Source organism: Capra hircus, chromosome 7 (genome assembly GCF_001704415.2).
Source record: "Capra hircus breed San Clemente chromosome 7, ASM170441v1, whole genome shotgun sequence".
NCBI classification, from domain to species: Eukaryota; Metazoa; Chordata; class Mammalia; order Artiodactyla; family Bovidae; genus Capra; species Capra hircus.
This window is the reverse complement of record NC_030814.1, coordinates 86,073,439-86,085,460: the sequence shown is the minus strand read 5'-3', so window position 1 is coordinate 86,085,460 and position 12,022 is coordinate 86,073,439. Positions and strand designations below refer to the sequence as shown.

The 12,022-nt window shown below is 35.9% G+C and overlaps 1 protein-coding gene across 1 annotated transcript in view; it reads right to left on the bottom strand.

The window, feature by feature from the left end:
• ADAMTS19 (ADAM metallopeptidase with thrombospondin type 1 motif 19) overlaps window positions 1-12,022 on the bottom strand; it is a 263,593-nt gene that overhangs the window by 86,446 nt on the left and 165,125 nt on the right. The window contains exons 11-13 of the mRNA XM_018050709.1: window positions 9,940-10,041; window positions 3,812-3,942; window positions 2,689-2,861 (exon numbers count right to left, since the gene is read on the bottom strand). Coding sequence (XP_017906198.1) covers window positions 2,689-2,861; window positions 3,812-3,942; window positions 9,940-10,041 — 406 coding nt within the window. The remainder of the gene's footprint in view (window positions 1-2,688; window positions 2,862-3,811; window positions 3,943-9,939; window positions 10,042-12,022) is intronic.

The window sequence follows — 12,022 nt, the reverse complement described above, 5'->3', positions numbered from 1 at the left end:
AACTGGTTGGAGGTAAATGCCTGTGTTCCTTTAGCATTTGGATGATAAATAAAACCTAGTGAATAAGTAAGATCATTCCAAGAGGAACATTCAGGGAGAAGAGGGACCAGGATAGGTCATTTCCCATAAGAGACACTATTTTTTCACTTAATATTTATTGTCTACTCTGTTCAGGCACTGTTTATAGAACTAAAGACAGAGAAATGCATAAAATACAAGTCTTGTTCTTACAATCATTATTGGAGGAGCAAAACATTGGAAAAGACTCTGATGCTGGGAGGGATTGGGGGCAGGAGGAGATGGGGACGACAGAGGATGAGATGGCTGGATGGCATCACTGACTCGATGGACATGAGTTTGAGTGAACTCCGGGAGTTGGTGATGGACAGGGAGGCCTGGCGTGCTGCGATTCATGGGGTCGCAAAGAGTTGGACACGACTGAGTGACTGAACTGAACTGAAACTAATAAAATAAAAATATAATAACAGATTACTAAAACTTATGAGTAAAAAAGAAAAAGGCAGGGTATTGAAAGGTACTGAGTCAGTATTTAAGAAAAGACCAGAAGGAGTCGCCAGCAAAAGTAATACTTTCCAAGACACTAAGACAGAAAGGCCCTGGACTGATTCTAGGGAGAGCAGGGGAGCCAGTGTGGGTGGAAGGGGTGTGATGGTCAGTACAGATGAAGCGAGAGTGTAACAGGAAGCCAGGGAGGAAGGCCCTCATAGGCTATTAGAAGGACTTTGGACCTTTAGTGAGTTGGGAAAACTCATTCTGTTGCCTTCAGAATGCAAGAGTAACGTGACATGACTGATATTTTAAACGTATCCTTCTGGCTATGATTGAGACTGAAGGAGATATGGGGACATAAACATAAAGACCAGTTAGACAACTACTATAAACACACAGGTAAGACACAGTGGCTTATATCAGGGGGTCAGGTCTGGAGATACTGGGCAATCATTAGATTCTGTATGTATTTTAAAGATAGGGATAACGTGACTTTACTGATATTTCAAAGGCATAGTAAAAGAGAACGTAAAGGAAAGGGAGTTTGTGGTCAAAGCATCTGTGAACACAGAATTCAGCTCAGTTCAGTTCAGTCGCTCAGTCGTGTCCGACTCTTTGTGACCCCATGAATTGCAGCACCTCAGGAATACAGAATTAACTTGTATTAAAAGGATGGTGAGACTAGAATACTGTGTTATTATTTTCGCTCAACTGAAGAAATGGTACATTTAGAGGCTATGTGTTGGGGAAGAAAGCAGGATATGTTTGAAGCAGTGGAACAAGGGCAGTATTTGGAGTGCAAAGAGAAAGAGGGTGAGGTCTTAGATGCGGCAGGAGACAAGAGAAGGAATCAGACAAAGGAAGGTCCTGCTGAGTATGTCATGTTGTGCAATTTGGTCTTTACCTGAAGAGTTATGGGAAGCCTCTGAAATGCTTAAGGTGGGGAAGCGAGATGAACCAATCTGCATTTTATATAAAGATCTCTAGTTGGGGGCTTCCCAGGTGGCTCAATGGTAAAGAATCTATCTGCTAATGCAGGAGATGCTAGCGACTCAGGTGGGATCCCTGAGTTGGGAAGAGCCCCTGGAGAAGGAAACAGGAACTCACTCCAGCATTCTTGCCTGGGAAAACCCATGGACAGAGAAGCCTGGTGGGCTACACAGTAGTCCATAGGGTCACAAAGAGTTGGACACGACTGAGCAACTGAGCCTGAGTTCTACCTTGTGCTACCCCTTTACAGGAACCTCGATCCCTCTCACACCACCACCCCCAACCCTGCCAACGGCTGATCTGTTCTTCATCTCTATACTATTGTGATTTCAAGAATGTTATAAGAAAGGAATCATATAGCATGAGGCATTTTGAGATTGGCCTGTCTACTCTGCATAACATTCTAACATCCACCAGGTCACTGCATACGTTAACAGTGTGTTCCTTGCACTGCTGTGTAACATCCTACGGCACGGATAAACCTTCATTTGCTAATCCTGCAGCTACTCAGAAACTTTTTGATTGCTTCAAGTTTCTGGCTATTGAAAATAAAACTGCTATGTGCACTCACGTACAGCATTTTCTCGTGGTTGTAAATTTTTATTTCTCCGAAATAAATAACCATGACTGCGTTTTCTAACGTGCGTGCTTTGTTATTTGAGACACTGCCAAGCTAATTTTCAGAGCAGCTGCACCATTTTACCTTACCAGCAACGCATGAGAGATCGTTTCTCTTCATCCTAACCAGCATTTTGTACTGTCACCCTTTTAAAATTGTTCGTGTATAATAATACCTCCATCTTTAAAAAATATATTTTTAGTTAGTGCTTGTGGTTATTATATGTCACGAAAGTGAAAGTGTTAGTCACTCAGTCAAGTCCAACTCTTTGTGACCCCATGGACTCTAACCTACCAGGCTCCTCTGTCCATGGGACTCTCTGGGCTAGAATACTGGAGTGGGTTGCCATGCCCTCCTCCAGGGGATCTTCCTGACCCAGGGATTGAATGTGGGCCTCCCATGTTGCAGGCAGATTCTTTGCCACCCGAGGCATGTCATAAAGGCAGAAAAAGCATAGTTTTGAAATACCTATAATATAAACTACAAAACAACATTTACCATTATTGTAAAGCGCTTTGCAAACCTAGACTTCTGCTTAATTAAGACGGTGGCGATCTGGTTGGTCATACCTTCATCCATGACAGCGTGCCACTGAAGTACATGCTTTGGGTACGAAGTTCTAACACTATAGGCCTGACATTGCCAGTCTCTGAATCCAGGCAAACCTGCAGGACAAGGTGGATTCTCACATATTCTGTATTGTTTTCTGGGACCATTACAATCCCTTGCTTCAGAACCTAGCCTAGAAAAGATAGTACAAATAATCAATTTTATCTTATTTTATATTAACTACTCATTAAAAAAAATCAAAAGGCACTGTATTAATAAGGGATAATCCTTTCTATTAAATCTACTTTTGAAAATGTGGACAGATTAAATGATTAGTAACAGTAGGAAATCCATATGCTTATTTAAAAATGTGTATTTTTTTCTAATCTTTGATCCATTTAATTTCCAAAATATAGGAGAAACAAAAGTCTGTTTGCTATGAAAATGATATAGAAGGGTAAAGGACAGAAGCTGGGGGCAAAATACACTCCCATTGAGGAATGTAGCCAAGAAATTCCAAGGAGATGCTTCTAAGGTTTTCACACACATTTTAAAAAATCATTTGCTGAGGAACTGGGCCACTGAACCCATACCAAAGTCAAAGCATAAAACTGAAATGACTTTCTCGCACATTCCCTAGGCTCACAGTAGGAATGATGGAGCTAAACAAGCTGATCTTGGATGCTCCCTGTCTCTACACATGCTCAGCAGGGTTTCCTTTCTCATCCTTCTCAGCAGGGTTTCCTTTCTCATCATTCTCAGCTTGTACTGACATTCATGCTGCCCTCATACCCTCTGTTTCTGAAGTCCTTTCAGCTACTGGTCCCTCTCACGATCTTTTACACGGTGACGTACTTTTCCTAACATGTCTCCCTGCTTGGGTCAACACAGTTTTTTATTTGATTTATTCTCAAGAAAACAACCTGTGTAGTGTTTAACTACTTGCTCTTAGGAGGGTTGGTCTTATTTTCTTCTTCAAAGGGCGTTCTTATACAAAATAATTTGAGAGACTTTTCTGTCTTCCAAAGTGGACTGGGTTTGAAGCAGTGTCTTGGGTCCCTGACATGGTTTATCAGTAGAACCTCTTTATTTCACACTTGAAGAAAGCAGTGCCCTCCCCCAATCCAGGAATGCTGCGTTTACCCGGGACACTTGCGCTCTCGACTGCTGATCCCAGAACTGCAGGTTCGGCTACAGGGGCTCCACGTGCTCCACTCTCCCGCCGCAAGTCCGGGCGCTGCGGTCCTGCTGGTACACTCTCCAGCCTTACACCACTATTCCAAAAGTTATGTCTTAGGTGAACAAATCAGGGCACAATGGAAAATCATTCACTGGCCTATCGGGTCACTGGAATTGCGATTAAATCAGGTCAGCTAAAGCCCCAAACGTGTGGAATTGAAAAAGACCAAAAATTAGTTGGCACATGCTTAATGCCACAGTAATAATTCACTGGTCCAGTCCTCCCAGCTCTCATGTCAGGTCACCCAGTCTTGTCATAAAAATAGGACACGGGTATTCATATTATAGCCCTGAGAATTCAGTGCTTGTGACAGAGACAGGGCGAATGGTGGAGTGGGGGTTGTTCAGGCAGGGAAGAAAAACTAACATGCTCTAGGAAAAACAATAATAGAGAAGAACAAAATATAGGTTCATATTTTGTAGGTAAGATATAAATGTAGATAATATAAATGGAGGTAAATATATCAATGGTAGGTAAGATATAAATGTCTTTGACGAGAATGAAGCAGACATTTTAGCAAATCCAGCCATTTTTATTTGAAATGTCAGTGTTTCAGGGTACTCTCTCTCTCCTTATAATTAGAAACAAAGCTTGTGACTCACTTTTAGCACTTTCATTTACATTGCTTTTTCTTTTGTTTTTCCTAAGTTTCCATCATGAGAAAGACAGCAATGACAGAAGAGAAAGGAATGTGTTCATTTTCTTTTTTATATTTATTTTATCATTAATTTTAAACAAAAGCAGCCAAAGAATTTTTTTTTTTTGGTGGTCACTGAGGAATAGTTGCCAGAATTTGATGGAGAGATTATTATAATTTCTCCTTTTTTTTTTTCAAAGTCGCTCAGTCATGTTCAACTCTTTGCGACCCCATGGACTATTCAGATGATGGATCCTCCAGGCCAGAATTCTGGAGTGGGTAGCCTTTCCCTTCTCCAGGGGATCTTCCCAACCCAGGGATGGAAGCCAGGTCTCCTGCATTGCAGGCGGATCCTTTACCAGCTGAGTCACAACAATTTCTCCTTATTCCTGGAAAACTAGATCTATCATGATCACAGCAAAGATATTAGAGGTAAAAATTAAATGAACAAAACCATGTTGGAAGTAATAAGTAAAGATTTAAAATTTTAGATAAGTGATTGTATAATGACAAGGGTTCAGCAAGATGATCATACTAGTTCTAAACAATTTTCTGTACCAGTGGCAACATGATTTATAAGGGATTGTGAAGAAATCATACCAATTCTGCGATCCTCAGTTTTCCCATCTCAAAATGTGAATGAAAATCATATATAACTAATAGACTTAGCAGAGATTGAATGAAACTAAGCACAACGCATAGCCCATACTGACGATTTAATAAAGATTAACCAAAATAAAAATACTAATAACACCAAATTATATATCATTATATTAATTTTATCAATAAGTTTCCAGAAATCTCACCAAAATTCTATTATGATTTTAATTGGTCTGTTTCTTTAAAACTTATTTTGAAAATATGAGGTGGATGAAACTGGAGCCTATTATACAGAGTGAAGTAAGCCAGAAAGAAAAACACCAATACAGTATACTAACACATATATATGGAATTTAGAAAGATGGTAATGATAACCCTGTATGCAAGACAGCAAAAGAGACACAGATGTATAGAACGGACTTTTGGACTCTGTGGGAGAGGGAGAGGGTGGGATGATTTGGGAGAATGGCACTGAAACACGTATACTATCATGTAAGAAACGAATTGCCAGTCTATGTTCGATACAGGATACAAGATGCTTGGGGCTGGTGCACAGGGATGATCCAGAGAGATGATATGGGGTGGGAGGTGGGAGGGGGGTTCAGGACTGCGAACTCATGTACACCCGTGGCTGATTAATGTCAATGTATGGCAAAACCAATACAGTATTGTAAAGCAAAATAAAGTAAAAATTAAAATTAAAAAAAAATAAAATATGTGTTTAAATGCTGTTTTTAGAAGAATTTATAAAACTATGCTACAAAGTTTTGTGTGAACCCTGTTAGTCCTTTTCTATGGAATAAATAGTTCCTGAAGATTTTCTCTAATAATGTCAAATTTAAGGAATTCTACTCAGTACTTTGTAATGACCTATAAGGGGAACCGAATCTAAAAAAGAATATATACATGTATATGTAATAACTGAATCACTTTACTGTATACATGAAACTAAAACAACATTATAAATCAACTATATTTCAATAAAATTAAAACAAAATTCAATCTCTTTCAGATTCAAAGAGTTTTACGTCCAGGCTTGGGAAGAAACAAAACAAAACCTCAATAACTCAGAGTATAATGACATACTAAGTTTGACATTAAATAAACTGAGATTTTTGTAGGAAGATTCAGCCTGAATATTGTAAAAAGGGGAAAAAACAAACCTTGTGAAAACTTTGAAATAACTTACTGATTTTAGGGATTTAATGATGTTGTGCCATTCATAGGGGGAAAAAAAACCCCTCAAAGTGAATCCCGCCAAACTTCAATTGGTCTAGTAGATGTGACCTACATGAAGGGCATTTATTTTTACCCTCAAGTGCATATCACAGCTCCTCACACATTTAGTGGTAAGCTGGCATTGAAGGGCTGGGCTACAGTTCACAGTAAACTAAAAATATTCTGCGAAAGACCCAGATCTAGACTTGCATGTCATTTAAACTAGTCATGTCTGGCAGATGAAGAGAAACGGAAACAGATATACAAGCTAAATTTGCATCCTGAAATTGGTGAAATTCAAAGAAAGCATAGTATAATAGTTAAAGTCCATTAACTTCAGATAACCAACTCTCTGGGTGAAACTATGGAAAACTTGCTCTTGTGGTCTTGTAGGTGGAGCTTTGTTTCAACACTGGGGAAAGTTTTAAGTGTTTTGTTTAACTATTATACAATATATTCTGTTGGGTTTATATGTAAAATGATCCTAATGCTTTTTATGAATTTTCTAGTAGCATGTTTTCATTCCTATTGTTTAGTTTTAAAAAATATATTACACAAGGTTTAAAGAACTCAAAATTTCTCATATTGAAATTTGAAATTCAGTATGATCTATGAAAATGCTAAGGAAATTTATAACATAGATTCTTTCCGTAATAGTACATGACCTAAAAAAGTTTGACTATAATTCTATTCTCTCTAATTTCTGTGTGAATATGTCTAGGAAGTTGAAGAAAACACCCAGTTGGAAGAGGTCCTTGAAAATGACAAAGGAAATATTATTGTCTAATTAAATCCTCTTGTATATATATATTGTTAGATGAAATAAGAGGAAGAAGGCAAAAAACTGTCTCCTTATGTAAATTTGTGACTAAGGATATTACAACCTTCATTTTTTCAATAAAGCATGATGATAATAATTTCATCACTTAAGAACTTAGGAAAATAAATAATTAAAATATATTATGCAGCATCCTTCAAAACAGTCTAATATTTTAGTCACTTGGTATTTAGCTTTCCTTCTCCATCCTCTCATTCTTAGAAAATATTTCAAGTAAAAAATATACATTTCTTGATTTTAATCAAATCATTTATCAACTCACAGACCTCTGTTAATATAAATGTAAACACAGATGCCAGTATTATAAAGAGAAAAGGAGAAGAAAGAAAACAGGCTGCTTTTAATTTGGAAAAGGCTGTGTATAAATAGTAGATAAATCCTTATCTCCAAAATCACTATGAATCATAAAATTCTTGTTGGAACCTTCAGACTTAATCATATACTCTTAGGTGAACTACTTATACAGCTCAATTAACATCACTAGAGTTTAACACATTACAAAATCCTGTTTCGTTTCTCAGATTGCCATGTTCTGAGCTGGCAGTGTTCAGCACGAGGTTGCAAGCATCCAAATATGTCAGCCCTATAGCCCTCAATTACAGAGTGTTGGAAGCTATTTTCATGATGGCTCCTACAACAGCTGGAACAGATGGAGAGCTGAAGAAGCCCACATGGCCTGAGGAACCAGAAGTTCATTAGTTATTTCAATATACAAAACATTACAGAACCACTGAGAATATCATTAGCACAATTATAGGGAAATGAAACATTTATTTTTAATGAATAATTACAATTTTGACTGCTGGAAGAGTAAGTTTACCTTAGAGAACTCAAGAATGCAATTTATTCTCATAAATATCAGAAGAAAAAAATAATAGAAAAATATTTAGGACACCAGATTATAAAAATGAACAGATTTTAAATTGCTAATGAAGAACTAAGTAAGACAAATGGACTATGTGATGTTTGAAGACGTGTGGCTGAATATTTGGTTATCTCTGTTTATTACTGCTTTCGTGTTTCAGGGATGACGAAAATTAATGCTGGTGCAGAGTTTTATGACTCAAGCAATAAATTACTCAGCATAATACCATGAGGCTTGCCCAATATACACACATTATTGCACTTTTGTGTATAATTTAAAACAAATCCAAATTCTGACTCTCTGCATAAGCTCACAGAAAACACATTTGGCAGTCTGTAAACAACTGACTGATATTTCACAGAAGTTCTCTATCAAGGAACCATTTTCTTACTGATTGTATTGGGTGATAAAATATTTCTAGTCCTTTTTTATTATTTGGGCCTTAATTTGTACATTTTTGTTTTTCTCATTAAAGAAATCATAGAAGTAATAAATGACTGCAGGCTTATGTCAAACAATCCAGAAATGTCAGGAGAAAAGTTGCATTCACCCTTACTGTCAACTGTTTTCTTCCATCCATCAATTCCAACTCCCTCCCAAGAGTTAACTACTAATTACAATTTGGAGTTTATGTGTTCAAACCACTTTCTATGAGTTTAAAAATACATAAACTCTGTGTGTGTACTCACATTTGTACACAAACTATTTTTTTCCTAAATCTCAAATGGTACCATATAAACCATGATTTTTTCTGACATATCTCTATACTAACCACCATGTCTAGTAGATGTTTTCAAGTTAATACAGATATAACTACTTCATTCTGTGAACAGCTACACAGGAACTATTCCTCTTCCAATGAATATTTTGTTTTTTCTTATTTCTCACCACAGCAGGTGACATCCTCACATAAGTATATGTGTGTGTACAGGCAAACATGCCTATATTTGTGCACATGTGTTAAGAACTTATTTAGGACACAATTCTAGAGGTGGAATTGCTAGATTTCCATTTCTGTCCATTTTTCAAGTGGATATGTTTTTAAACTAGCTATATAACTTTTTTCACTAAGTAATTCACCCCAAGTAATCTTTATGCTGTTGATTTGTTTTAAATCCAATGAAAATTCATAGTCTTCAGAGGCAAGTTTTCTGATCTTACATCTAATGAGTAAGTAATAGCTGTTCTACTTTCCCTTCATAGAATAAAAAATGGAAAATTATGTAAACTAGTGTACTATATTTTGATTACATTAGCTATAATTATGTTTATATGGGATCTAATTCCTTCATATTTATAAAAGAAAATTAATTTTTATAGCAATTAAAATGATCTGGAAATATACACTAATAAATTTCTACAGCCTTATGAAACAATTTAACAACTTAAGACAATCAAATGTTTACTAATCTCCTAAATGTTCATTAGAATATTTTATTCACGATGCTTGAAATGACAAGGAAAAATTACACTCAGTAGCTCTCCTAAGATAATACTTTATACTTTAAAGGATTAATTAGCTCTGATAAATTTTACTATTTTTATTAATTTGTGAATACTTATATTTAAGTTTAATAATAAAAATATTTAATTTTTTGTTAAAGTAATACATATATCCAATTCTCCACACCGTTATAATCAACAATAAAAAATACAGCTGATATTTAAAAAACAGCCATGTGTTAAAATTGAAAACAGATGAAATGCTGAAATTTTTGTATATAATAAAAGTACTCTGCTAGTGTTAAGACAGATACCTTTGTAACTGGCAGAAGAAAATGTCTCACTGGTTATACTTATAGGAGAAATGTAAGTTTCTTCTTAAGCTTCACTTAATAGTCTTAAACTTCAGACAGCACCACCAATAACTTACCTTACCAATGTCACAATCGGTTCCATCCATCGGTGGATCTAGTTTGGTTTTGCATTCCTTCTCCCCTTCCACCTTGCACCACAACCCTGTGCAAATAACATGCTGAAAACAAGGGTATAATAACTATAAGGGGAAGGCATCACATTTTCAAGGTTAAGTCTATAAGGTTTGAGAGAGCAATTTTAAAAGAACATCAGAAATGATTTGAAGAAAATATCCTTTGAGTACCTTTAATATTAAACTTACAGTTGAAATAGTCTACGGCTTATTTATAGTGCTGAGAAGACTCATATAAAGATAAAATGTTTCATAAATGTAACTATTTTAAAATTTCTTAACATAAAAACATGTATGATTATGCAAGATTAAGTAGCTTCAACAGAAAACTGTAAGCTAAAAATCATTATTTATACCACATTATATGAACCAACCTGGAAGAATCAAAGTAATGTGCCTACGGTCTGAATTTAATGCCTCCTATCTTAAAGTCTGTCCTCACTTATGCTTTGCTGTATGCCGCGTGCCATGTTAGTACTTCACTATTTCATTACATCGCCTTGGCCCCTGATGTGATACAGGGATTCTCAGTGGGCACATTTCCCCTAACTGTTGTCAGTCAATTTTCCACAGTACGAATGCATCCTAGATACCCAGAATACATTTAACTTTTTCTAGGGAAAAGTTGAAGGAACAAACAAAAACACTGGGATAAAATAGCATAAACACAGCAACACTGAAAGAAGAGAATTCTGTAGTTATGGCAGCCCAGAGAGAAAGATAAAAAGGCACAACTACCTCATTCTTAAGGACTTTCTATGTCTATAGGATGGGTGACGTTTCTGAGATATAAGCATGTTATTAACAAATTACACAAAACTATGAGATCCATGTGGCATACTTAAAGCAACTAGAGTGATCTGTCTTGAAGAGGATTGTGTGACTATCCTATCCAGATATTTGGAGGAAAGGGCAGAAGCAAGCAGGTTGATAGGGACAGAACAAGTGTCAATAAAAAAGACAGTCTTTGAAATTGGACTGGTGAGACCAGTCAGGTGGGAGGATGTATATAAGGGAAGGGAGTAGTGAACAAGATTTTAAAGATAGAAAAACCAGATCCTGAGTGCCAGGGTGGACTAGGGACTCCATATTTGGAGGGAAAAAGAAGCCACTCAGCAGTTGACAAGCAGGTTGATAAGATAAAAAGGTTATTTTAGGAGGTTTACCCTGGCAGTGGTGTTCAAAACAGACTGAAAATCACTGCAAAGTTAAAATTAACTTATGACCCAAATCTACTAAATACTTTGGGGATGATATATTTAAACTAAATTTTCAAGCAAGTATGTTACATCTCCAATTCCGAATTTGTTACGACTCTCCAAATATTATTTTCCTATTCTTTATTTAAAAATTTAGATTTTGGAACTGTTTCAAGCTCTTAAAAATGCAATACTCTATGGCAGGATTGTAACATATATTTTATTTACACAATTTTATCTGCTGTGACAGATAGTTTTTCTGCCTAAAAATATTTCATACAAATACTTATTATATTTAGAATATGATTTAGTTTAATGTATAAGCTATTGTTTGTACATATCATTTATCAAAAATTTATCCAGGAACTAATTTTAAAGAATGTCTAAATCAAGCAGCTTCTCTGTAATATTTTTGACTTCTGAAAATAAGCAGAGAGGTTAACTGTTTATCATGTACTTCTGTGGACATATTTATATTTGAATTAGTGGATATCTAACCTGAGGATTTTAGTTCCTAAAAGTTTTCTTTTTCCTCCAAGACAATCTTGTTAATAAAATTTTATAATTATGGGGTCAAATGCTGAATTTTCTACCAAAGAAGAATTTTGCTTTATTTTCAATAATGCTTAGTTGTATTATAACATGAATTATTTTAATCAAGTTCATTAGTTAACCAATGCAGACTGAACTAAAAAACAAATCTTGTTTATGTTGTAGTTTTAAAATCCTGCTTGCTTGTTGAACACTGTTGGTGGTCTGAATTCTGACCTTCAACCATTATCTGCTATTCAAAACAGCAGGTACTCTAATTGATTCCCACTTGAGGC